The following is a 26,340-nucleotide window of genomic DNA, read 5'->3' as shown; positions in this document are numbered from 1 at the left end:
GTGCAGGAATTAAGTGATTATTTACCAAAATATCCCTGTGTCTCAGTCTCCTCTTCTTTCTTGTTCCTCTACAGCTGAAGAAGGTGCGTTCGCTCATGTTGGCCGGGGCCACTGAGTACGAGGGTTTCTCTCAGCAGCTGCGTCTCCTGGAGGCTCCCCTCAAGCTGTCAGCTAAAGATCTGCGCTCCCAGGTGGTCCGCGAGGCCTGCATCACACTGGGGTAAGATCTCAAGCTGAGGAGGATGTTCTGTCCTGCCCAGATCTCTAAATGTTTTTGGGAATAAAGAATAGAATAAAGTCCCTTTAGCCTAACAAAGAATAAAAATATAACAATTTGCTAGATAATTACCTATTTTCATTTCATCATTTGCACACAAATCATAAAGGAAGGAAGCAGTAGAGATGACGTTTCTAGTTCCCTTTTACTCACTGTGTTCCAAAATTAAATTCTGGTATTGTGATGGTAAATTCTGGTAAAGATGATAATGAATCAGGTAAATCAAGGAGTCTCCAGTTTTACATGGTTTGCCTGTCTGTATCCTTGATTTGCAAGTGCTAATATGGGACTGGGCAAAATGGCCAAAATCTTTTTCATGATAAGAATGTCCATATCAGTTTATATTGATAATTATTACAATAATTTGGAGAAACCAGACATTTAATTGTGGTTTTAAATTTTTCCCTGCGGTCAGAACATGACAAATATTTGACAAACAGTGGAACATTTCATAAATCTGAGGTTAAAAAAAAGAAACAATTACAATGAGAATCTAACCTAACTAATCTAAAACCTAATTCGCGCAATACATGAATCTACTCCACTACTCCTGCAATGTGATTGACAGTTTTGCGATTCATGTCTGTGTTTCTATCTAAACATGGAAATTGATTATAGCAAACATTTATCAACTATTTGTTATCTTAAAAAATAATATACTTGTATATCGCAATGTAATTTCATGTTGTGATCTAAAATTATATTGTGATAAGTATCATTACTGTTTTGTCTCCCAACCTTATTTTATAGCATATGCTTGAGATTTAGATTGAAATACTGGAGCGTCACATTGTGGTTTTAAACTCATTTAAGCACATTATAGTATTAATTGATACTGATAATATTTCACAGTGAAGAACATAGTTTGTGTGACAGTCATTGTGTGACATAATGTGTAAGTATCTAGTATACTTGGCAGCCGTGGGTAGGCTTTTTTACGTCAGATTTGGTTAATTAGGGAAAATAAAAAAGAAAGAAAAAACAGGACAACCTAGTTTGATACAGTGAAAAACTGGAAACCTAATAAAATGGTGATCATCAGTGTCAGTCTGCAAAGATAACCAGAACAACTTTGACTGGCAGCAGCGATATTAACTGGAATCTGTAACTGATTAGACTGTTCCAGGGAGATAGCACGCTGAAGTACTTTCTTTCCACACACTTAAGCTAATGAAAACGAGGCCTGTTCGGATGTGAAAAGAGCAGTGTGCTCTCCACCCAAAAACATCTGTCATCCAAGTTTTAATACAACCCTGATGAGCTGGAACAGAGCAGAGATGCACTGAAAGAGCAGTAGGTTGATGAATGGATGGGAGCTACGTGGATGCTGTCACCCTTTATAATGTCACCATCGCAGCTTGCCTCTCAATCCAGCGCAGATAGTCCCCGGCCGAAGTCTTCCCATTTTTTACCCGTTCAAACCTAAAAGGCATCTACTACTGATTTTTGGGAGTGAAATTTTTCTTTTGTCTTTTTCTCAGCACACCTCTTTTTTGCTAGGTTCTTTTCAAAATGAGACAGCAACCCAACTGCCATCTGAAAAATCTGCCCACTGCTTTTTCTCTCTCTTTGAGAAAATTGTTTTGAAAAAAAAAAAAAACTCACTCTTTGCATCTAAAAAAGATATATAAAATAAACCTGTACACTTAAAAGCATCATTTTTGGAGAAGTTGCACACACACTGCCCACGGTCATCTTTGTCTTGTTAGAAAGTACCATAACACATCACCATGAACTGATTATCTGATGAGATTTGTTCTTTGATGCCACCTTCTCCCCCCCCCCCCCCCTTTATCAGACATTTATCATCAATTCTGGGCAACAAGTTTGACCATGGAGCAGAGAGCGTCATGCCCACACTGCTGAACCTTGTGCCCAACAGTGCCAAAGTCATGGCCACATCCGGGGTGGCTGCCATCCGCCTCATCCTCAGGGTAAGATGTGTGGAAAGGAGGGTTGATGACATGTTAAAATTTGGAAATACTTGTTACAAGAAACATTAAAACTTTTCTTTTGGACTCACAGAATACACTTTCGTGTTTTTGTCTTTCCCCTCCAGCACACACACTACCCACGTCTCATCCCCATCATCACCAGTAACTGCACCTCCAAATCAGTAGCTGTAAGACGGTAAGAAGACCTTATTCCTGGTACTAAATAAAAAAAAAAAAAGGGCAGTTAGTGCAGGTCAAAAGTAAAAAGCTACATGATTGATTATATTTTCATTCATTTATATCAGGCAATGATTGATGTTTTACATTCAGTCCTTAATTATTTCAAAGACATAATACTGTCTTCAAGTCATGCTTGTGTTGCATTTGTTTTAATTGACTTGTAATTAATTTTGTGCACAAGTTTTATAGCATTGCTCTTAATAATTCCTACCAGGTATAGGTTTTGTTCCTATTTTAAGTATCCTATGTCATGGAATGCAAACCTGAGAGAACTTTGTCCCTTTTCCAGGCGCTGTTATGAGTTCCTAGACCTCATGTTACAAGAGTGGCACACTAATACACTGGAAAGGTAAGCTGAATCTCTTGAGTAGAAAAATATCTCCTGTTTCCTCTAGATTGTGTATATAGTGTGTGTCAAATGGATAAGGGGGTGTAATGTACATGTGTGTTTGAGAACATACCTAAAGTAGGCGCCCTGTGCTGGTGTTGATGTGTAGTGGAGGTGAGACAAAGACGCTGCATCCTCTCCTCCCTCCTCTCACACGATGGCATTTGAGTTTGCTAACATTTGAGTTCTCTAAGTGTCGGCTGGTTGCGCCACTGATGAGGCCCGTTAAATTGATGAGTCCTGAGAGAGCCGTCATCATCGAGTCCTCAAGCGATAAGGCAACTTTCCATCCCTGTAACCATGACAACCGCAGCCGAGACTTTAAAAAGCATGTGGAAAATCCTGTGGGTGGCCACATTCCCTGTGGACCACCAGAGGAAGAAAACTGGAAGAAACAGAGAAGAAGGAGGAGGAGGAGAGGAATAACTCTGGAAGTGTTTGTCCTCCAGCATTTTGAGGTTTAAGGTTACAGAAGTCGTCCTTCAGTTCTTCCTCCTCACCATGTTCCCTTACTATCCCAGACATGTGGCTGTTCTGACTGAGACCATCAAGAAAGGCATACACGATGCTGACTCTGAGGCCAGGTCCATTGCTAGAAAGTAAGTGTTGTTTAAAGATTTTGCCCTTGAACTTTGTTGTGTCTTTGTTTTAGGAGACAGCCAAGTATTCACCAGTTTTTACCCTTCACCCCATCCTCCGCTTCCCCTTGTCCTCACCTGTAGGTGCTATTGGGGTTTCCATGGTCACTACAGCAGGGAGGCAGAGCATCTCTTCCAGGCGCTAGAGTCCACCTATCAGAAGGCTCTTCAGTCTCACCTGAAGAGCTCTGACAGCATCGTATCTCTACCCCAGTCTGACCGTTCCTCGTCGTCCTCCCAGGAGAGTCTTAAGTAAGAACCATAACGTCCCTTTTAATGTTTCCTCTGTCTTCTGTTCTCCCTCTTTCCCCAGATTCCCATCCCTTTTCTCTTTGCTCCATGTTTACTCTCCTGCTTTACTTGGCCCTGAGATTCCACCTCCTTCTGTCCCACTCTCTGTATTTTCTTCCTTGCTTTCCTATCTCTCACCCTTTTCTGTCTTCTTGAGGCTTTTGCACTTCTATTTGCTGTAATTGATTGGAGGAAACCACTAATGCATCTGTCTTATTGATGACCGTAAAAACATTGGTAATTATTGACAGAAGGGCAGCACACGGGTAAGCGCTGTCACACGCAGCCACATACACACACACAGACACACAGATACACACACTCATGGATGATTGTGATCAGTTTATAGATTCCCTATGGGGTGTGTTGGCTAATGACATGTGTTGGCATATTCCATCCATCAGGACTGCAGCTGTTGTGGTCATCAGTGTGTGTTTGTGTGTGTGTGTGTGGGAGAGGGTGTTTGTGTTTATGGGGATTAGCTCATCTTCAGCTCCAAACCTGGCAGTTCTAATTCTACACATTAAGCTGTAAATTAAGCTGTATCAATTTATCCATACATTTTATATAAATAAGGCCATATCAATTGTCCTGATTCATAAATATAATTCCTGTATTCAGATGCTCACTAAGTTGAAATGTGACGTGCATAAAGTCTTAAAAGTGTCCCGCTATTTCTCTTTTTCTTTTTTTTTTTCAGCCGGCCATTGTCTGTGAAGAGTGTCATTGGAGGGAGCATAACAAGGAGTAAGCCATTTTCACTTATCATTTTCTATCCTGTCCCTTTATGTGGGGTTTTCCTCTGAAGTAACACGTATATATAGTTAGGAAGAAGTGTGGTGAAGTTAGTAGAGATGAAGCAGTCAACAATGTCCAGGTCTAAGAAATGGATTAAGGAAAAAATTTAATAATAATCAAAAAATAGGAAATCAAAGGAAATTACATTGAAGAACTATATAAGTAATATACACTCACCAAGCACTTTATTAGGAACACCTGTACACCTGCTTATTTATGCAGTTATATGCAAGATGATAATGCAAGTCACATAGCAAAAGTAATCTCAAACTGGTTTCATTAACATGACAATGAATTCAGTGCACTTCAGTGACCTCCCCAGTCACCAGATCTGAATCTAGTAGAACACCTTTGGGATGTGGTAGAACAGGAGACTGTCAACACCAATGTGTACACCTCTCCTCTGTACACTTGTGCACAGTTCCGTGGATTTAAGCTGTTTCAGAGCGACTGAATGATTTTGAGATCAGGGCTCTGTGGGGGCCAGACGATCTGTCGCAGGACTCCTTGTTCTTCTTGTCGCTTGCTGTATGTCTGGGGTCACGGTCATGTTGCAGGATGAATTTGGGACTGATCAGCCTGGTGGTGCTGCATAATGGATAAGAATCAAAATATCTAAGGTGCACTAAGTACTATACATGTGCAGAAATAACGTGTGTGGTCTGTTAGGGCTTCATGGCTGGTTTTTACGGTTGTCTCAGCTCTTAATGTAATGGCACTGCAGTGGGCACAAAAGCTCTGTCTTGCACTTGGGTAGAAGTGTCAAGTAAAAAGTTTAGAAATAGATGTAAATTATTAATTAGGAACTTAAAATAAAATTCTTCACTTGACAATTTGCCTCTCATCTCTGTGCTGTTACAGGTAAGCTGGTGAGCGGCAGGGTGCCTGCCACGCCGGGTTCCCTCCAGCGCTCCCGTAGCGACATCGACGTAAACGCCGCCTCTAGCGCCAAGTCACGTCTGTCCACCGTCCCCGCCTCCTCGCCGTTCAGCTCCGCAGCTGCCCTTCCCCCAGGGTCCTACGCTTCCTTAGGTAACTGTCTCAAATCAGCAAAACAAACCTCTGTGTGGCAACTTCAGTTTATTGTGTTGAAAAAAAAAAAAAAACTCAGCAAAACATGCACATGCTGAATTGTGAATACAAACACACTGACATCAGAGAATTAGTGTAAATAGTTGGAGGACAACGCTAGTAGAAACTGGATTTAAGGATGAAAGGCTAGGATAAAAACAAACCTGTGAATAATTTTAGCTAAAGAAAAGAGAGAAACCCTGAGAGTAAACACTGCAATGCTGCACTTAGTTAACAATGTCCTTCTCAGTGGCCTGCTCAAGTGATTATTCCTCTAAGTCTCCCATCATCATGAAGTATTGCAACATTTTCTCTTGTAGTCACTGGCTTTTATGGACCAGACCGGGATTATTAATGACTACTGATGTTGTCATTAGACTGTTCTGTCAGCAGGAACTGTTTAAGTCCTGTGTTGATCGATGAGATGAGGTTGAGTAACCCTCAAGTGAAAACCCCTGATACTTTTTAAGGATGTTTTCACTAACATTTTAAACTAATGGAGGATGTTTAATCCATCCCACACTAACACAAGACATGCAGTATGAAATTTACTATAATCTTTTCCCTATGCAGAAACTTCTCTCCCTCCCCCTTTCTCCCCCAATGAGTCCCCATGGCTCGATAATGGGCATTACTAATGATGAGGTGGCCCCTTGCTCACCCACTCACTCTCCTCCACCCACTCCACTGCTCCTGCTTCAATTGCTACTAATGTCTTCCTCTATACCTCTCCTTCCACTCGCTGCTGCACCGCCTTTCTTAAAACCTCAAAAGATGGCACTCCCGGTAAAAGTGATGGTAAGACTTGCGTGTCTGTTTGTGAATGCAAGAGAGAGCGAAAACGTACGAGTGTGTCTTTTTGTCAGCTGTCACGGGCTACATATTTACATCTTTTTCTCTTCATCTGTGCCCTCTTTTCTTCTCTTTACCCCCCCACACCCCCCACCCCAAGTGGTCGTCACTTATGTGGAACTCTGCATGGATTGTCTGCATGGATTTTATCGTCTGACTGTAACCCTAACAACTGTACCATCAGTTCTGTTACTTACACAGTTATTAAGTCTGATGTCACTGTTTTCTACTGTAGGGTTGTTTTCTACAGGGCTGTTTTTAGTTGATAGAGAAGGTTGTGTTCGTTTCCTTGTTCTCAGAAGTTAATGCGCCACTGTGACAGCTTTCAGTTGTCCGTGTCATGTGGAATATCCTCAGGTTTGCCAAATCTAGTCAAAGTCTGATCTATTGTACCATACAATGTGGCGTGAAATTTAATGAGAATCATAGGGTTTCATGCTACAGATCCATTTTTTTTAAATTTTTTTGTTAGTCGCCTACAAGTAAAATTACCAAATTGTCAATTTTTAGAATTAAACAAAAGTAGTTTGTCCACTGTAAACTTATTATGATAATTAATTGCACAAACTGTAATCCCAGAGTAACACTTCCTCTCCACCTCAAGGAGAATTTATTTTTAGTTTGCTGTATAATTCTTGTTATCACAGTCACCATTTTCGTTGTACTATTCTTGGATTGTTGTGTAACAGGCTACACTAGATTATCTAAGTGGGATGGATTTTGCCCCCTACTTATCAAAGAATCCTCCGATGGACCCGCTGATTGCAGTGGCCTTTATTTTTATTACACCTCACATCACCTCATATAAAGGGACTATAGGAATGAGAGTGTGAAGGACTGTCTGTTTTTTCGCAAGCACATCTGTGTGTCAGCTATACTGGACCAAAATCAAATGTCTCTCAGTACACACTGTCTTTAATTTTGTTACAAGGACTGTTTACATTTAAAAATAGTCTGACAATAGAGGCCAGATAGTACACAAGTGACCTTTAGGTTGTATAATCAAATATATTACAGTCTGAGTTGTGTGGGGTTACAATGATGAAGTTGTTTGTTTTATATGACAAACAACTTCAGACCCACTGCATGTCTAATGTAGCATTACCTTGTCATGCTAAATTCTGGTGTTATACACTTACACTAGACATATCTTTCAATTTGTCAGTGTTAGCCTAAAAAAACTGGTTCACATTGTTAGCATTTCTCGCCTTAGCTTATTAAGTTAGCCTTTTAGCTCGCAGCTAACAGTACCTCTCGGTCTGATTTAGGAAGGCTAACACTATTGACAAACTTTTTATCAGCTGAACGTCTAATATCAGAAAGATGTTTTTCTCCTCACTGTACAAAGTGTGTAATGGGAAGATATAAATAAATTCAAAATATCTGATTATTTCTTATATTAACAGTTTTTCTTTTCAAACATAGTATATAGGCAGTTACAAAGAATTTTCAGTGTTTGTCTTCTTTTCTTTTTAGCACATAAAGGCACATATGTGGGATATGACACAAATACTTAAAAGTCCCTTAATTTGTGCTTTTCTGTTTCATGTCTTAACTAGCACTAGCATAACTGTGCTTACAGGCAATTCCCATACCCAGTGTTTGCAGGTTAAAATGAACACAGAGAATAATTCACAAATACCAGTGACTGTCTATGAAGATGCATGATGTGTCACCTTTCCCCCCCCACACTGTACAAAAATTTTGATAATTGATAGAAATTATCTTTGGAAAAAAGTTATTTGACGCATACCTTGATATTTCAGTTTGTCTCATCCACTAACATGGAGGGGGCGGGGTTTGTGCCAGCCACCAGGGGGCGATCATGTAGTTTTGGCTTCACTGTTGGTGAGCTGTCATTTCGTCCATCTTTATATACAGTCATTGACAAATACTAATGGACCCCAGGTTGTCTGTTTTCCCCTTTTGTGTTTTCAGAGGGTATCCCCTTGTCCAGGTCTTCTTCATTCTGTCTCCCCAGACTTTTTCTTCTACAGCATCTCTGTCCAGGGTTGGGGTGAACATCAATAACCAATTCAGATTCATTAAACTTATCCCTCTGCTTGTCTTCCCTCCACTCTCTTTGCTGCTTCTGTTCTCATCCAGGCCGTGTCCGTACCAGGAGACAAAGCTCCGGCAGTGTGGGTGGAGTCAGCACTTCAGTGGTGGACAGCAGGGGGCGAAGCCGAGCCAAAGTGGTCTCCCAGTCCCAGCGTACGTGTACACACCTCACAAACGTTCAGAATCTCTTCAGTCGCATTTTACACATTCAGCATCTCATAGCAATGACTGTCCAATCTGTCACTCTCATATTAAAGTATGATCTTTGTCTGCAATGGCGCTGAGATCATACTTAATGTCTCGCTGTTTCTGGTTTGTGTGTGTAATGTTTCTCATGTGGTGCAGCACCCTGAAAAAACTTCCAGCCACTCACAAATCTTGTGTATCTTTACCACATGCGCTTCCATGCATGCACGATGTGTGTGTGTGTGTGTGTGTGTGTGTGTGTGTGTGTGTGTGTGTGTGTGTGTGTGTGTGTGTACGCGCTTGTGCTTCAAGTGTACCACGTGTGTGTGCGTGTTCTGGTTGCTCTATTCTTGAGGACCTGTGAGTGATCAGTACACACCTGACGCGTTCACAGCCGTCCAGAGTGCATGCAGGGTGAATTCAATAAACATAACCCTCCTCTGTCTCATTTTGACCGTTCTCAATCTCCACCCTGTCCTGCCTATTGCTTCCATCACCCAGGATCCAGATCAGCCAATCCCATCAGTGGTAAGGCCTCAGCTTCATCCAATCACAAGCCAGATGCCTCATTCCCTATCCACCATCCCCCTAGCGCACAGAATTTAGCACATTGTCCCATTTTTTTTTTTTTTTTTTTTTTTGATTCACCACAGTAGCAGCATGCTCCACTCGTTACATTCAAAGTTTTATTTCTGATCCCACCCAACCCCTCAAAGTTTAAGAAGCTGTTTGGAGTTGGAAATGTCTGCCGTCAGTCATTTTGTTGTCTTTGTTGTCTTTCTTTTCACTGTTGAAACGTTTTATGTTCACACTGGTGACTGGTGCCACAGTAAATGTCCCTCCACAGCACAGCTGGCTAGAACATAGATCCAGCCCCTCACCCTGTGTGTCTAGGCTGTAACATCTGTATTTGTTCATTCAGACACTTATTTAATTTTTCTAATGAAGTTTTGTTTGCCTCCCACCTGTGTTTTGTCACTGAAATAGCACCCATTCACCTTCAAGTACCTGACAAAGGTTTACACTTAATAAGAGTAGAATAATGCATTATGATATGTTGTATTGCCTTGGGTCTTTTGGCACAGGGCTTGTGAAATTTAACTAAATAGTCCAAGCATGTTGTACCACTCCCATAACCTTATCCCAGCCACTCTCAATCTCGTCTAACTAAACATTTCTTGGCTTTCGTTTGTCCTCTCTCTCCCAACAGCTGGCAGTCGCTCCAGCTCCCCAGGCAAGCTGCTCGGCCACAGCAGCTACGGCCGGATCCCCCGGGCCACGACGTCTTCCTCCACGACTCCAGGCCGACAAGCGCAGCAGGATCCCTCGCAGCCAGGGCTGCAGCCGAGAGACAAGTCCCAGCCGCCTGGGCCTCGGTAAGGTCCCGGGACTCGGCCGCACGCACACCATTCGCTCTCTTTTCTTTAGAAACAAGCTGCTGTGGTTCTGCAGGACTACAGCTTATGTGGTATAGGTCGGAGAGAATTGTGAGTTGCTGTGACTTACAAACCCTTAAGAAGGCTGTTGTAAGTCACAGCTTTAACAAATTGTAATCTCATCTTACTTATAAAACAAGACACTTAAATGCCACGTCAGTTACAAAAGTCACAAAAAATGAACATACATGTGACAAGGAGCGACACTGACCACTTACATGCTGCACATTCATCGACCAAACAGGTGTACTTATCACCATTGTAGCACAACAAGACGTGCTGATAAGTGGCATAAGTTTACACAGGATTATGTCAAATATAAGCGAAACTGGACTTTCCTACCTCAACTCCCTGATAAAGAGACAAGCTGTTACTGTCTACCACAAAACACAGTTGGCTTATTATTTACAGGCATTTCCACTGACCGACAACAGTGTCTATATTTGAAGTAGCTTTCACATCTGCTCGTCCTTTTTTTTTTTTTCATCACGATGAAACTGTATACAATTCATTGTCTAGGTTTTCTCCTCAACTAAGCAGTCCTCACAGACCAGTTTGATGTTTGACTGGTTGAGAGGGGAGCAGCGGTTATGGGTGTTGTAGTAGTTGGCATGAAAACATCTGTGGCCAGTGGTAAAAAAAAAAAACCTTAATTGAAACTGAGGTTGAAATTACAGAGGATTAAATCTCATTGCTGAGGCTGAGTCATACCTTTCCTGACAGTCTGCTCCAGCATCCTTCTCCATATTTGTCAGGGTTGTCTTAATGATCTTCTGTAACAGACTGGCTGCTTTTTATAGCTATTTTAAGTACTGAAGTTTCAGCAAGAGGAAATGTCGAATGTTTCTGATGAATTCAGATTGCTTTTAGTCAAAGGAAATTGATTATTCATATTTGCATGTTTGTTTGATAAGGAGATGACACTGTTCATGTTCCTTTATTAATCCTTTTAACAACTCGAGTCATCTTGATGTGTTACATTTGTATCATCTAAGTTACAAACCTAATAATCCTTTTTAATGTCTATAATCATTGTCACAAGTTTCGTAGACATTTGAGTTGTTCTTTGGAGCGTCCGGACTGTCTAACATTTAACTAGCAGTGTGTGTTTTCATCAACTCACTAACTCTCTGCTCAGCCACTGCTTCTGTGTATGTTATCATTCCTCTTTTCTCTTCCTCTCTGCACTTTTATTCTTCATTATCTCTCAGTCCTTTATCTCTCTTTGTTTATATTATATTATTATACTGGTTTCAGTCAGTCGAGTGACTGTACAACCCAACACATTTTTGTTCTGAACAAGACCTTTCAACAACTACTGGCAGGGTTGCTACGAAATTTGTTTACAGATCATTTCCGATCATTTTGGTAACAGCCCAAACTCCCGTGTAGTGCCTCTGTCAGCTTAAAATGTGCATTTACCATGATTGTGATTACCATGAATTTTGTTGAGCACAGTCATGCCCCTCAGAGAAGGCGTCAACCCTCAGGCCCTCATGCTGTATTTTCTCACAAATTAATGGATAAATTGCTATGAAATTTGTGCAGCACAATTCTGTCCTCAAGGAAATACTAGTTTGCTTTTAACATTCATTCCAAACCTTTAATATTATTGTATGTAGTGAACATTGCATCCTTTAGGGGTCACCTGGAGATCTCTCTACTATTCCTTTCTCATAGTCTCCCCTCTTCTTTTCCTCATCTCTGACTCTCACCCCCACACCTCACCCCCCATGAATGCATACTGACATCCCCACCTAACTTGTTGTCCTGACAGCCAGCCTGTGTGGTAAAGCTCTTCTTCCTGCTGCTCTTCCCTACCGCACGCTAGCCCGGAGCCGCATTCCCCGCCCCAGCATGAGTCAAGGTTGCAGTCGCGACACCAGTCGCGAGAGCAGCCGCGACACCAGCCCCGCTCGGGGCTTTGCCCCTCTGGGTGAGTACCGCTAAGCTGTCCTGGAATAGCTGTTCCAGCCCAGAGAGTCCCAACCAGACCGAATCTTTACCAAACTGCTCACACGAGCCTCCCACCCCATCTACTGTTAGTGATCCACGTAGTATCTTAATGATCACTCAGTCTCTGCCTGTCTTTCTCTGTGCATGCACTAACTGTGTCTTTGTGGGTCTAGGAATGATGATTGTTTTATGTGGTGGATACAACTTTTTTTTTTTTTCCTCTCTTCCTTCAATCTTGAATACTGGTTTAACCAAAAGTACCACATTTACCATTTATTTCTGTTTTAGGTTGGATTAATGTGTTTGAATTGTTTCTGAACGAACCTGTGTATATATGTTTTGGTTTTTAAGTAAAAGTGCCATCATTAAAGATGGAGACAGGCATAGAGGAAGAAGTAGAAGCAACAGAAACACCAAGCTATCATCAGCTTGGACCAATGTGCAGTACAGCAGCCGCTGCTGTAGTTCTTGTACCGTGGCATCCTGGGAAGCGTAACTCTCATAAATCTCTGCTCATAGCCTTATTGACAGGAGTAGAGAAGAATGTTAGTTCTTTGGAGTCAAACTTAAGGGCGGTCAGTGCTCTTAGCATAGCATAGCTTTTTTGTTTCTGTTTTTGTTGTTTCTGTACAGCATTAATTTAAGTGATGAAAGTCTTGGCAACTTAAAGTGACTTAAAGTAGAGTTGAGATTGCTTCTATTATGTTTTAAGTAAGCTTCATTTAAGTCATAAAAACAAGGTATATATATATATATATATATATATATATATATATATATATACATTTTTATGTGCTGCTGTATTTTATTTGGAATGGTTTTGCCCCTCCTTATATTAGATGTCTTATTTATCACAAGGGACAAAGCGGTGGAATGAAATGCAGGTGCAGGTCAAAACTAATCAGACACCCCCTTTGTATATACAAATGTAATCAATCTAGATGTGAACTTATTCATGTTCTAAATGGAAACTCTGCAAAGGCTGAGTCAAGCTCAGTCAACTGTGATTTATAAAAAACCATCAGATTATAATAATAATGATAATAATAAGAATAATTTTTATTTCTAAGTGCCTTTCTGGTCACTCAAACACACTGTACAATACACAATAATCAATAAAAACAACAATGGATAAAATCAACAAACAAAGCAGGTGTATTATATCAGAAACACACACGCATCATATGTATCAACTCAGACATTAATATTTCACTGAAACAAGAACAAAAACATAAAAGCAACAGCCCAGTGATGTGTGATGATCAGTGCAGCAGTGTGAAAACACATTGGTGTTTAACCTGCTGTTGTGTGTGTGTGTGTGTGTGTCACTAACCCCCTGGTCCGGATGTTGCCCACCTCTCCTGTCCCCCGCAGCCTCCCGACGTCACTCCCGTTCCACCAGCGCTCTCTCCACAGCCGACCCCCACGGCCAGTCAGGTGACCTGCATGCTCAGACCTCCCAGTCCCTCTCGGTCCCCCACCCCCAAAACTACCTACCCCTAGAGGCGATAACGCCTACTTGTACCAGCATGCCTCAGTGGCTGTATTCAGTGATGTGCCTGTAGGTGTCATCCATCATTCAATTATTTTGTTTTCCCTCCATTTTTAGTATTTTAGTGCATTTTATTTTACATTTAATCAAACAGGAAAGGTAAGAAAAGAGAGGGTGCATTTTTTTTAGCACGTTAAGTGAAGCATTGTGTTTTCGTGTGCTTGTGTCTTAATCACCACTTACGTTCTCAGTGCCTTATACATACCTTTTTCATTTTAGCTGTGATTTTTGTGGAATTGTCATCTAGAGATGTTGGTATGCTGAATCAGCTTGATTTGTTGATTTCTTGTTTGCCTTTTGATGTTTCAGTCATGACTCATTTGGCAGCCTGCGGTTTGTTTGCAGTTTGAGTAGATTTGCATCTAAAAAGCTCAGTTTTTTTGCCCAGGAGGAGCCTGTTTTCTTCCGTTTATGTGTTCTATTTGCTGCCATCTGGTTTTGTCATCCATGGAACTTTGTGAATTGTGCCTCAGCCGTTTTCATTTTTAAAATATAAGTTCATATCTGTCTTTTTTCCTCTTTGGTGCATTGTTGGTGCTATATTCCAGGGAAATATGCCTGTGCTTTCACCCAATGGCTTGGCCGTTCTGCATTTGGGTTTTTATTTTTCTTTGTTTTGATTTTGCTTTTGGTGGTTGGATAACTCTTTTCAGCTCATTCTTTTACAGTACTTGAATATTATGTTGCTGTTATATATTGAAATGAGCTTTCTCTGTAAACTGTGTAACATAAGCAACCTTACCTTTGTCTTTTCAGGTAAGTTACAGTGACTACTTTACTTTGTTACTAAGCTTCACTCACCATCTTTCTTTCTTTCCTTTGCCCTTTTCTTTTCCCACTCCCTGTCTAGACCGATATGGTTTGATTCATCAAGCAAGAATCTCTGCATCAGTAAATGCCATGAGGGTCCTTAATACTGGCACTGAAGTGGAGGCAGCAGTTGCCGATGCTCTGGTAAGTTGCTGTGGAATTCTGACTGCAGAAGAGACATTTGTCACTCAGTCTGTTGTTTTTTAGGGGGTAATGTTCATTAAGCAAGCACAAGGTTTTCGAAGTAAACAGTGTTTTAAATGATTTGACTGCTTTCTCAGATTTGGGTTCCCTACGTAATTAACTTTACATTTGGGGTTAAGTTTAGATGACGAGGCTTTTACCATAATTAAAAAACAGCTTTGCAAAGCTAGATCCCAATTTGTGGTTTGCTTCATGAGCTCTGATGCAGCACAATAGCCGTTTTCCTGGGACAGACATTATTTCAGATACACCCAATGAGAGTTTGTTCTTTGCTTGGGCACTTATATCAACTCTTACATTGACTGGTTAATCACACTATTTGTTGGTTTAGGTCGCAGAGTGTTGCTTCTCATTTTCAAACATGGAAAAAAGTGGCTGTCACTGAAATTTTTCTTTTAATATACGCTAGCTAGGACTGTGTGATAAAAAGCTACATTTATTTAATGATAGAAAATGATGATATAATTTTCCTCAATAGAAATATAAGAAATGATGCAGAAATGCTTTATATCATTAATTTCCATGCTTAAGATAGCATAAACAGAAATGAATTATGAACTGACAATCGTCGCAGGAAGAGAGGTATGCATTGTACAAGTTAGGTTTTAGATTAGTTTATATTAGGTTATATATGATTTTGCACAGCCCTATCTATAACACATTGTTAAATGCTTAGTTCAAAGTTCAGGAGTTTTAAAAATATAAAGGTAACCATAGCTTGAATTTTTATCAAGCCTCAGAAATACCCCAAGATGTCTACATGTTCCTACATGATCCTTAAGTTTGCTTTAAGTATCTGATCCATAAACTCACACCGATGGAATATTAATTGTCTAGTTTTTCTCTTTTGCATACCCAGAGGAACTGTGCTTGGTCTTTGTCACTCCTTTAAACCTTCCCTCTCTCCTCTTTCCCCCTTGGTTGTTTGTCACCATTTCAGCTATTAGGAGACTCCAGGAATAAGGTAGTTGGTCATTTTACATACTTTTTGTATATCCACGCCATCACGCACTAATCAAGCTCAGAAAATAATATTGCAGCTTGGCTCATTATATTGACTCATGACACCCCTTCACCGCAATCCATTTTTATGTGTTTCTGAATTTAGTTTTACCCTGAATGTTTTTATCCATTGCATTTCAGATGTGTGCATCTATGGTACCCCAGCAAAGTTTTTTTTTTTTTTTTTTTTTCCACGTTGTCATATTAATGTGTTGAACCTCATTGTTTTTGGTACATTATTCACACATGTATTTTTCATGAGATTAAATATGCCCTACTGTTTGAAGCGTTCCCTTCTGCGCTGCATTTGTAGTCCAGACTTTTGCTTACTGATGGCACTGCTTGACTGGCTTTTGATTTTACATTAAAACAACGTATAATAAGTGTATACATAAGTGTGTATGTACAGATTTGCTCTTATAGTTAAAAGTAACTTCCACAGAACAAAACATGAGACATATACTTCACGCTACAGTACAGAAAACTGCATGGCTTCCCAGTGCAACTGGTGACCTTGCATCAAAGATTGTTACTTCATGGCTGAGTTTGATCGCCTAAGCACTTTCCCTGCAGAGCTTATTTAACGATTAGCTATCATACTGTGTGTTTCCTTCAGTGTTATTCTTTCTCCCACAGAGGAAGCCGCTGAGGCGGAGGTACGAATCGCCTGGGATGTACTCTGATGATGATGCCAACAGTGACGCTTCCAGCGCCTGCTCGGAGCGCTCGTACGGTTCGCGAAACGGAGGCATACCCCATTACCTGCGCCAGACGGAGGACGTGGCGGAGGTCCTCAACCACTGCGCCAGCTCCAACTGGTCGGAGAGGAAGGAGGGCCTGCTGGGCCTGCAGAATCTCCTCAAGAGCCAAAGAATACTGAGGTGGGAGTAAGGAATTGGCTATATGATAGAACTGTAGGAACTGATCTGTAAAGGCTAGATAACAATTGCCTAAGCTCTATGCACAAATGAAAGAATGTAAATATCAAAATCTGCTTTTGTGGATTAGTGGTACATGATATGTGTGATCATAAGATGCATATTAATCATTTTGGGGCATCCCCTGATTTCATGTTTGGTTCTTTTTTCTCACTGTAGCCGGGTGGAGCTGAAGAGACTGTGTGAGATCTTCACAAGGATGTTTGCAGATCCACACAGCAAGGTATCAAAGATACATTTTAATAACAAAAGCAGTGACTAATTCTGACTTTTGTGTAAATGCATGGTATCCAAAACCGCAATAAATTCTGGAATTTGTATACAAAATTCTTGTGTGACTCATTTGATACTAATGGAGTGTCCTCTGTTGCATGGTCTGCCTTGCTGTGGATTTAACAACAGAGAGTAAGTGTGCTCTTCAGTCCATATTACTACACACAGATACATTATCCTAAATCTAAAAATGAGCATTTAATCAAAGTACGCAGTGCTGTGTAATTAATGTTTGGCCTACGCATCTTCTCAGGTGTTCAGCATGTTCCTGGAGACTCTTGTGGACTTCATCACAGTACACAGGGAGGACCTGCAGGACTGGCTTTTTGTCCTACTCACTCAGCTGCTGAAGAAAATGGGGGCAGACCTGCTCGGCTCCGTCCAGGCCAAAGTCCAGAAGGCCCTGGATGTCACAAGGTGTGAAACACATGCCAGACATGGCTATCTGGGTCACAGTGATGCGGGTAGTGACCATAACTAGCTCTTGTGCCTTTCCATTGGATGAATTTACACTATTGGAAATTTGTTGATTTGATCTATTACTATGGAATGAAAACATCAGTAATTGAGTGAAACACTGATTAGTGTTAATTTAGAGAGTCATTTTAAATGTAACAATAAGTCAAATACTAGCAACATCTTCACATTTATTTAGTACTGTTTCTTAACAAATTAAAGCCTAAGTGAGATCTACTTGAAAGCCACATTACCTCCTAAGCTGCTTAGTCAGTAGTCAATATATCCTTTCTTTGTGGCGGCTGGTACAATCTCATAAACTCAGGTTGTCCCTCTGTCCCATTCTCATGAACGGGATATCTCAGGCATGCCTTGTGGGAATTTCTTCAAATTTGGTTTAAAAAAAAATGTGTGTACTTGATCTCAAGTATGAACTGATTTGATTTTGGTGATCAAAGGTCAAGGTCACTGCATGCCTGGAGGGAATTTCCATAGGCATAAATGTCCACTTAGACCCAAAGATGAACTGATTATGATTTGATTGTCAAAGGTCAAGGTCCCTGTAACGTTAGGACAGACAGAAAAAACATAAACAGTAACTTGATTGATTGATGGAGGCATACAACTGCAACTCTAGTTGAGAAATGTTTCATCAAACGATAAGCAGTCTAATATCAAGGGAAGAACTGATCTTATCTTTTCTCTGTGTTAGGGAGTCGTTCCCATTCGACCAACAGTTCAACATTCTAATGAGGTTTATCGTCGATCAGACTCAGACACCAAACCTCAAGGTAAAGTAAAATGAGAAATACCGATTCTTTATGAAGGCAAGCTGATTTTGTTTGCTCGGTACGGTCAGTGCAGTGTTAGAAAGATGTGACCAAACACTTGTTGTCTCCTCAGGTAAAGGTGGCCATTTTAAAATACATTGAGTCCCTGGCGCGGCAGATGGACCCGACTGATTTCGTCAACTCCAGTGAGACGCGCTTGGCTGTATCTCGCATCATCACCTGGACCACTGAGCCCAAAAGCTCTGATGTTAGGAAGGTAGGCCAGCTCTCTTTATCAAATCTGATCGGGGATCAGATCTCCAGGTGACCTCAAAACCTGCTTGCTTTAGCCTATTTTTTTTTAGCACTGATAACAGAAATCTCTCTGCTTAAACAAAACCTTATAACATGTTATGTTATAACAACATAACAGATAGGTCAACAAGCTTACTGCAAAACTAATTGCTTGGGGACTTAAGTATGAGCATTATATAAAGTAATGTGAAACAAGATGTAAATTGATAATTGATTTTTGAATATTTATTCCAGAACAGATTTGCCATCCATAAATAATTACATTTGCTTGACCATTAATCTGAATATTTACTCTACAGCCAGTGGCATGTTATAAACCTCCACACTTTTTTCAGTTCAATTCTTAAGTCTTTTGTCTGTGTGTGTGTGTGTGTGTGTGTGTGTGTGTGTGTGTGTGTGTTTTTTTAGAAGCAGTTATAAACTTTGATAATAGGCACTCTCCATGTGGATGGCCTTGGGTCAATGGCCCATTATCTTCCACTTGTCTGATGCACGTCATATGTTCTCCCTCTCTCTGTCCCCTTCTGTTTGTTTTTCCACTCCTGTTTTTCCAAATGAAGTCCTCACCTAGTTTCTAATCAGGGCCTGACTTCCAGGAGGCTGAAAACAATGGGCAAGGATGTAATAGTTAGAAGCAGTTCTCGCTTTGGTCTTTGTTGTCATGAGTACAAATATCTAGGAAGAACGATCCACACTGTAATGGTCTGTCCCAAGCTGTTGTAAACGATTGGTACGGTATTTCCAAATGTGATGGTGGAGGACCTGTGTCATGCTGTAATGCCCATTCTGCCTTGCCACTGTGCCCCAGACCCTTCATAACTGGGTGAGCGAGGAACTAACTGGCAGGTCCAGTACCGCAGCCTTACTGTCCACTGAGGGCAACCAGGAAGAAAGGTGTAAGCAGGTAGAGCCCCGTTCCCAACAGCCAATCACAACACGACAAGCACGCAAATGCCCTGCCTGCCCGGTTCCTAACCACCAACCTTCAAGACTGTGAAAACTTTAGTGTGGCATTCCTCACTCACCTCTACCATTTATGCTCCAGCTGTTTTGCTGTAACAACCTAAAAGTCAGTCTGTGCCTTGCAATTTGATCACTCACCAAATAGATGGAGCTTGTTGTGCAACCAGAGAGAACTTATTTTGCTGTTTTTCCAAATGAAGGAACGGCTTGTTGCTTTGTATGAATGAACGTTTAAGCCAGTTTTATCGCTAAACATTGATAATAATGCAATTTTGTTACTACTGTGTGCCTAACACATTTTGTCTGTTTGAATCACCCTAACAACCTCTAATTCACTTGCATACCTGCATGTTGTTAACATTTTATTTTTCTACAAGACTCGTTCTTAAATTTTAGATTTTTATGTATATTGTACTAGCTATAGCCATAGTATAACTAAACCTATACATGCTTGCATTACATTATAGTCAGTTGCTTTTGCCCAAAGAAACGTGCGTATTCACATGTATATATATATATATAAGAGTATTCAAACGCCATAGGAACAATCATCATTAGAAATCTACATCTAATCTACAACTTAAATTGTGCTCAGTGATATACACTACAAGTGTTTCAGCAAGAGACATCATTTTTTTAATTACCATGAAATATATACTTCCCCAATCCCTCTTGATTTTTCACGCTGGCTATACAGGCAGTGTTTACAATATTAGATTGTTAGTTTTCTTAGTCATTCAGTTCTTGGTCAAACCAGAATGCACAGACATCATATATAGCTTAGGGTCGGTAGGTCATTGTAGTTTGATTTTTGGACTTCTGTCTTAATGCAGTGTAATGCTTTGTGATGAACCAAACCATTGCCATGGTACCATCCAGACATGAACTTGTTTCTCCCAGCAGCAACAACAAAGCCACTTCTTTCTACAAACCCCTTGAATTGATCTGTACTCACTTGCATGTTGCAGCATTGATATAGTAACAATGTACAACAGTGTATAGTTATAGTGGTTGTGTACTCAATAGTCATTCACTGAATGCAGCTTTGAACACTCACCTTTTAACAAGTTTCTTTCTACAGGCTAATTTGTACATTAGTCTACCCAGAAATGCACTATGGAGCTGGGAAAGTTGGTTTCCATGGTTCAGAATTATTTTGGTCTTTATTAGCATTAATCAAATTGGTCTCCTGTGGTTCAACAGATCCTGACCACATGTAAATTTGTCAGATATTATAGCACTTATTGTATTATAGTACTTTTTGTGCTTTTTTAATATTTAAAAAATGTCAGAACATTTGTTCTGACTCACTCTGGTGAAATTTACATTTGAAACACATGGTCAAGGTACCTCTGAAACCAAGGAAACCATCTGAACTTTCTACTCTGATGTGTCCTAACCTGTCGTTTTACACTGCGTCCAGGCAGCCCAGGTGGTGCTGATCGCCTTGTTCGAGCTCAACACCCCAGAGTTTACCATGTTGCTGGGAGCCCTGCCCAAAACTTTCCAGGACGGAGCGACCAAACTGCTACACAACCACCTTAAAAACTCCAGCAATACCAGCAGCAGTGTGGTAAGTGAAATGAAATGCCGTATTATTATTTGATGTCATTCACACAGACAGCAAGGGTGCACGCATTCAGATTTTGTCATCGTTTCCTTGTCTTCCAGGGGTCTCCGAGCAACACCATCGGACGGACGCCGCCGCGCCACACTCCCAGCAGAACCAGCCCTCTCACTTCTCCGACAAACTGCTCCCACGGAGGATTGTCTCCAAGGTAGCCGATCGCTGATCTGTTGTTCAGATATTATCAACAGCGCACCTCCTGTCCTAATGCATGGCTGTGTGTGTTAGTCATATCGACACTGCTGCTCTCATGATCTGTCATTTGTAGTTAAACTAACGCACCGGCAGGTTGGTAGACGCATGGTACTGAGTGAGTTCCTCAGAGAGATTACAACATCGTTTACCCAAGCATATTTAGGTGGGAATAAAGAAGCCGAAATATAACTTGCAAAACATCTCTTACCTATGTGGCTTATTAATAAAATTTTGACTGTTGTTGCTCCTGTGCCAGTATAATGTGCTGAGTGACTGACAATTATGGCTCCCTGAATTTTTTTTTTTGTCTGAGCAGCTCATTCAACTGACACACTGTACAGTCCTTTTATCTGCAAGCAGAAACCCATGATCACTAATAGTGGAGATATTGCATTTCCTGGTTGTGATTACTGTAGTTGAACCTGAAAAAGTCCTCTGTGTTGAGATCATTCTGGCTAGAATACCTGGTAAATGGCCCCTCACTCAAGACGGGGAGAATTTTTGTTGAATGTAAAAGCAACTTTATGGGATTCTGCTACTTTCCACTGCTCTCCTCTAAATTAACACTTTCCCTTAACCTCAAAGCTCAGACTAGTTTCTTTTTGTCTTTTCTCTTTCTCTTCCTGCACACGTTGTGTTTCTCTTTCTCCTCCCCACCCTCTCTTTGTCTTGTCTCGTGGTCTCTCCTCGTGTCGTCGTTCTCCATCTATTTCACCCCGCCCCCACCCCTCCCTCACTCCTTTCTCTCCCTGTCTGTCCATCCTTCCCTCCCGGCCGCGCTGTGGCAACAGTCGGTTATGGGGTTGGGGTGTCGACGGGCTGTCAAAGCACCCCCCTGCCCCTCCTCCTCCTCCTCCGCCTCACTCCACCCCTGCTGCCCCCTCCCTAAGGGTCCTGCGCCGAGCATATTCACCCAGGTAATACGGTGGGCGGAGACACACAGGAGATTATGCCCACAAGGAGGCCAGACCCTGATCCTGTTCACAATCCAGATTTCCCTTTTCCAAACTAATTGATAGTATCTTTTAGTTTCCTCCTATGTCAGTTTCTTGCTGAATGCATATTACTCCATTATCTCTAATAACATGGAAAAATCGTGGAACATTGTTCCAGTCTTGTGTTTAATGCAGTTTTTTGTGTGAAATCCTTAATAAGCCTCTAATAAGCCTTGCTTTCTAAAAACTAACCTGTGTCTGTGTCAAAAACACACTGGTGGCAAAATAACTTTATGCTTGTATATCTGCTTCTTCTACACAATGTATATACTATTTTGTGTGCGTTTCTTTCTGTGTTTGTGTGTCTGGTAGCATGATGGAGTACGACACCGAGAACATGAACTCGGAGGAGATCTACAGCTCTCTCCGTGGCGTCACCGAGGCCATCCAGAGCTTCAGCTACCGGAGCCAGGAGGACCTGAATGAGCCAATCAGACGGGAGGGCAAGAGGGACGACGCAGTGAGTCATAATCTTTTCATCTGGCATTCATTCAGAGTTTTTAATGCCTCTTTCCTTTGTGACAGTATTGCAGCTGTAAAGGCTAAAAAGTGTTGCATTTTGAATGAATGTATGAAAAATGTATTCCAAGTTGATTTGAGGATTCCTGTTTTAGAACAAGACAAGAAGAAATTTGTTATAGATTGGAAGAGTTGGACATCTATATCATAACATAACTGGTATCTGCTGTCTCATCTTCTTCTTCTTTCCATCTACCTCACTGTCTTACAGGCGGGGAGAGAAGGAGTAGCATCGTCTCCTGGATCTGACGCTCGCCTGGGCTTGGACATGGTGGAAGGAGGTCGCACCGCCTTGGACAACAAAACCTCACTACTCAACACACCATCGCCACGTTCTTTCTCTGGGCCGCGGAGTCGTGAGTTTGCCCCCTACGGCTACGGTGAAACCATCTGTACCTATGACAAGAGCGCCCTGAAGGAGGCCGTCTTCGATGATGACGTGGAGCAGTTCCGCGACTGTGAGTTCATGTGATAACAGAGCCGCACCAAGGTGTTGGTTGTTGTTCAATGATCAAATGCGCTGTACCAATATTCATAAACATATAAGGCACAGCTAAAGCACATAGATTTTGAGTTTTATAGGCTTTCTTGTTTTGGAACAAAGTGGTTTTAATCCAGATGTCCACTATGAGATCTAGTTCAAACCTGCTTTGTGACAGGTCGCAAAGCTGGGACCTGGACCCATGCAAAACTGAGAAATGTCAGACTCAGACCCGGCCGGGAGACACAGACCCAAACAGCAGCAAGTTTCACAGCTTTGTCAAAAGGTTTCAAAACAAACCTTTGTGTCTTACTTAATAAAGTCAGTAGCCTTCTCTCCATTGTTTGGTCATGATGCGTATAATCCATCCTCCTATCAAAGAAAGTTACAAGAATACATCCAGGTTTTCTGTTACTCGTTCCTGCTTCTATCATGACCAACGCTGTCTGATCAGGGCTGGGTCTTCTCCAGTCCACTCGGGTATTACACGTAATGTTAAAGCAGAACTGGGACTAACGGCAATAGAACGGGACCCGACCTGGATCCGTTTGACTGTAGGAAACATGCATCCAAACCCATACTATTTGGGTGAACTTGTGAAGACCTCTACACTGAGATGTTCGGATTCAAACAACTGAAATGTTTTGTTCTCATTAGCTTTCATTTAGAGAGAGTTTTTATTTTAAATTGATGAAACTGCCCCGTGTTGTTGTTGTTTGCAGCCTTTTATAGTCCTGATCAAAAAGGTGAAAAAGCTGTCACAAAAATGAGAGGGAGTTGAGTCCACCTAGTGCGTCTGTGAAAGAGGAATTACAAGGGCATGACCCAGCAGTCCCAACTTTTCCCTCGTCATATTTCTAACCTGTCTGTCGTCCACCATTCCCCCATCATGTAATGTGACCATGTCAATGTTGTTTTGACAACACAAAGGAAAACACCCTACAGGGCCACTGCTGCTGTTTGATGTTGAGACTTGAAACAAGGAATAACCTCAACCACAAATGTGGCAATAATTGTTTGTTAGCTGCGCTTTGGTTTTTCACATGGTTAGCCTGCTAAGCATTGTGTTTCTACAAGCTGACACAAGATACAGAACAAAGAAGTGAAACTTCCTCTGCATTATGTTTACCACAAACATGTGTGAGTCTGCAGCTGCTCTGTTGTAAGACACAAGCCAGTGTGTGCATCAGTTGTTGTCATCACATCCTTTGCCTCCTGTCTTCCCCCCTCTGTTCCCCCACCCCCCACCCTCACCTCCACCTCCATCCCTCCTTCACCTCCCTCCTCTCCAGGCCGACGTCAGGAAAGTGGTGAAAACAAGATGACGCTTCCCAAGGTCTTTGCTCCTGGTAAAGATGCCTCCCTCGCCTGAGTGTCTTGCTTACTGTCTGAGAGACTCACTGACAGACTTGATGACTACATGACTGTCTGACCAGTTTACTGACTGTACCTTCACTCCACTCACCCTTTGTCTGTGTTTGCATCACTCACTCTGCTCTCTCAGTTCCCATCACCCCTTAATCACGGTCTTCTAACTTCTTTTAACTCCACCTGGTCCCTTTGTCTTCACTAAGTCCAACTTCTCCTGCTCTTAGTGCAGAGCTACCTGGCAGGTTGATGCTTTTTCTAATAGTTAGTGCATTCTCTGTAATGAATAGAATGTCTGGGGGTTGAAGTAATACACAATATAAGTCTTTAGAGATCTGTCTTATGGTATAATTAACAACATTATATTCTCAACAATAGAATATCTAGAAATCCGTAGCTCTGCAACACATGATACTAGCTTAATCAAGCTAACATCTATATCCGAGTAATAAGGGGCTTCAGTAATTTTGTCCAACCTGACTGGAGACAACATTCTGAAATGTTAGTCCCATTGTGCAACAACTTTAAGCTCTCACCTCCTTCACCGTTAGCTTTGCAGTGCAGTTAGAGCTGTATTCCTCACTCAGAATTCACTAAAATGTCCGTCATTGGTATTTTGTAGCATCTTATATTGAGATGTAAAAGTGCATTCTTTTGTTGAGACAAGTGAAAACATCTATTCTTAAATTGAGACTGGTTAGCCAATCCATTAATATACTAGAAAACCGGTGAAGATCTTCCCACAGTAGTGTTCTACAAGTCTTGAAAAAACTGCTGGTTTAAATGGGTGATGGAGGACACTGATTTTTTTTATTATTTTTTTTATTATTCTTACTTATTAATTTATTCCTCTCGTTCTCTCTTGGCAAGCAGTCGGTCAGGATCACTCGGACCTTGTAGCCGACCTGCTTAAGGAGCTGTCCAATCACAACGAGCGTTCTGAGGAGCGTAAAGGTGCCCTGGTGGAGCTGCTGAAAATCACAAGAGAAGACAGTCTGGCTGTGTGGGACGAACACTTTAAAACCATCCTCCTCCTCCTGCTGGAGACACTGGGTGATAAAGATGTATGTTAACTAATGACTCTGCATGTGACTCGAGTGTGTGCGCTTCTATTAAAGTTTGGAAGTTATCTTACAGTTAAACTGTGGCAGGAAATGGAGAGAATGTAGGCATGTGTGAATATTTAGTAACGACTCCAGTGCGAAAGAGCAGGATATCTCTGCTTTTAACGGATTACCCATGCCACTGTTTCCCTCAGCACACCATCCGAGCCCTGGCCCTGCGTGTGCTCAAAGAAATTCTGAGGAACCAGCCAGCCCGCTTCAAAAACTATGCCGAGCTAACCATCATGAAGACTCTGGAGGCTCACAAGGACTCTCACAAAGAGGTATACAGCTCCACAGCTCCCACAGCTCCCAAGTGAAAACAGGAGAATACATTATATTGCATTATTTCAAAGCTGCATTGCCCTTTTTTCCCGCTTGGGAACAGTGGAACAAGTTGATAAAACTATTTATACATCCAGCAGATATGAACAACATTAGCATGTATTTGGAGTCATGTTTTTGTCCACCCGATGTATCTACGTCCAATGCTCAGTCCCCTGTTCAGTTTGTTTTCATCTCCACCAGATGAAAAAATAGAAAAATATCTAGTTTTTAGGGGTTAAATCAGGTTTGATGAGAGTTTATGGCCCAGTAAACTAAATCAGTGAGGTTAAATGGCCCCATGGTCATTTGACCCA

At 41.4% G+C, this 26,340-nt stretch overlaps 1 protein-coding gene across 1 annotated transcript in view; it reads left to right on the top strand.

The window, feature by feature from the left end:
- The window catches only part of clasp1a (cytoplasmic linker associated protein 1a), an 80,566-nt gene that overhangs the window by 48,395 nt on the left and 5,831 nt on the right, over nt 1–26,340 (top strand). The window contains 28 exon segments of the mRNA XM_051072566.1: nt 75–220; nt 2,076–2,211; nt 2,337–2,407; nt 2,741–2,800; nt 3,361–3,438; nt 3,562–3,729; nt 4,469–4,515; nt 5,428–5,598; nt 8,596–8,703; nt 9,238–9,264; nt 9,947–10,007; nt 10,009–10,112; nt 12,004–12,108; nt 13,503–13,565; nt 14,531–14,634; nt 16,333–16,577; nt 16,794–16,857; nt 17,037–17,039; nt 17,161–17,324; nt 18,076–18,154; nt 18,267–18,410; nt 20,835–20,984; nt 21,083–21,189; nt 22,025–22,150; nt 22,541–22,688; nt 22,959–23,205; nt 25,470–25,660; nt 25,855–25,983. Coding sequence (XP_050928523.1) covers nt 75–220; nt 2,076–2,211; nt 2,337–2,407; nt 2,741–2,800; nt 3,361–3,438; nt 3,562–3,729; nt 4,469–4,515; nt 5,428–5,598; nt 8,596–8,703; nt 9,238–9,264; nt 9,947–10,007; nt 10,009–10,112; nt 12,004–12,108; nt 13,503–13,565; nt 14,531–14,634; nt 16,333–16,577; nt 16,794–16,857; nt 17,037–17,039; nt 17,161–17,324; nt 18,076–18,154; nt 18,267–18,410; nt 20,835–20,984; nt 21,083–21,189; nt 22,025–22,150; nt 22,541–22,688; nt 22,959–23,205; nt 25,470–25,660; nt 25,855–25,983 — 3,246 coding nt within the window.

The sequence above is a fragment of the Lates calcarifer genome, linkage group LG1 (genome assembly GCF_001640805.2).
Source record: "Lates calcarifer isolate ASB-BC8 linkage group LG1, TLL_Latcal_v3, whole genome shotgun sequence".
NCBI lineage: Eukaryota > Metazoa > Chordata > Actinopteri > Centropomidae > Lates > Lates calcarifer.
Note: the sequence above shows the minus strand (reverse complement) of the source record. Positions and strands in the feature narration are given on the sequence as shown.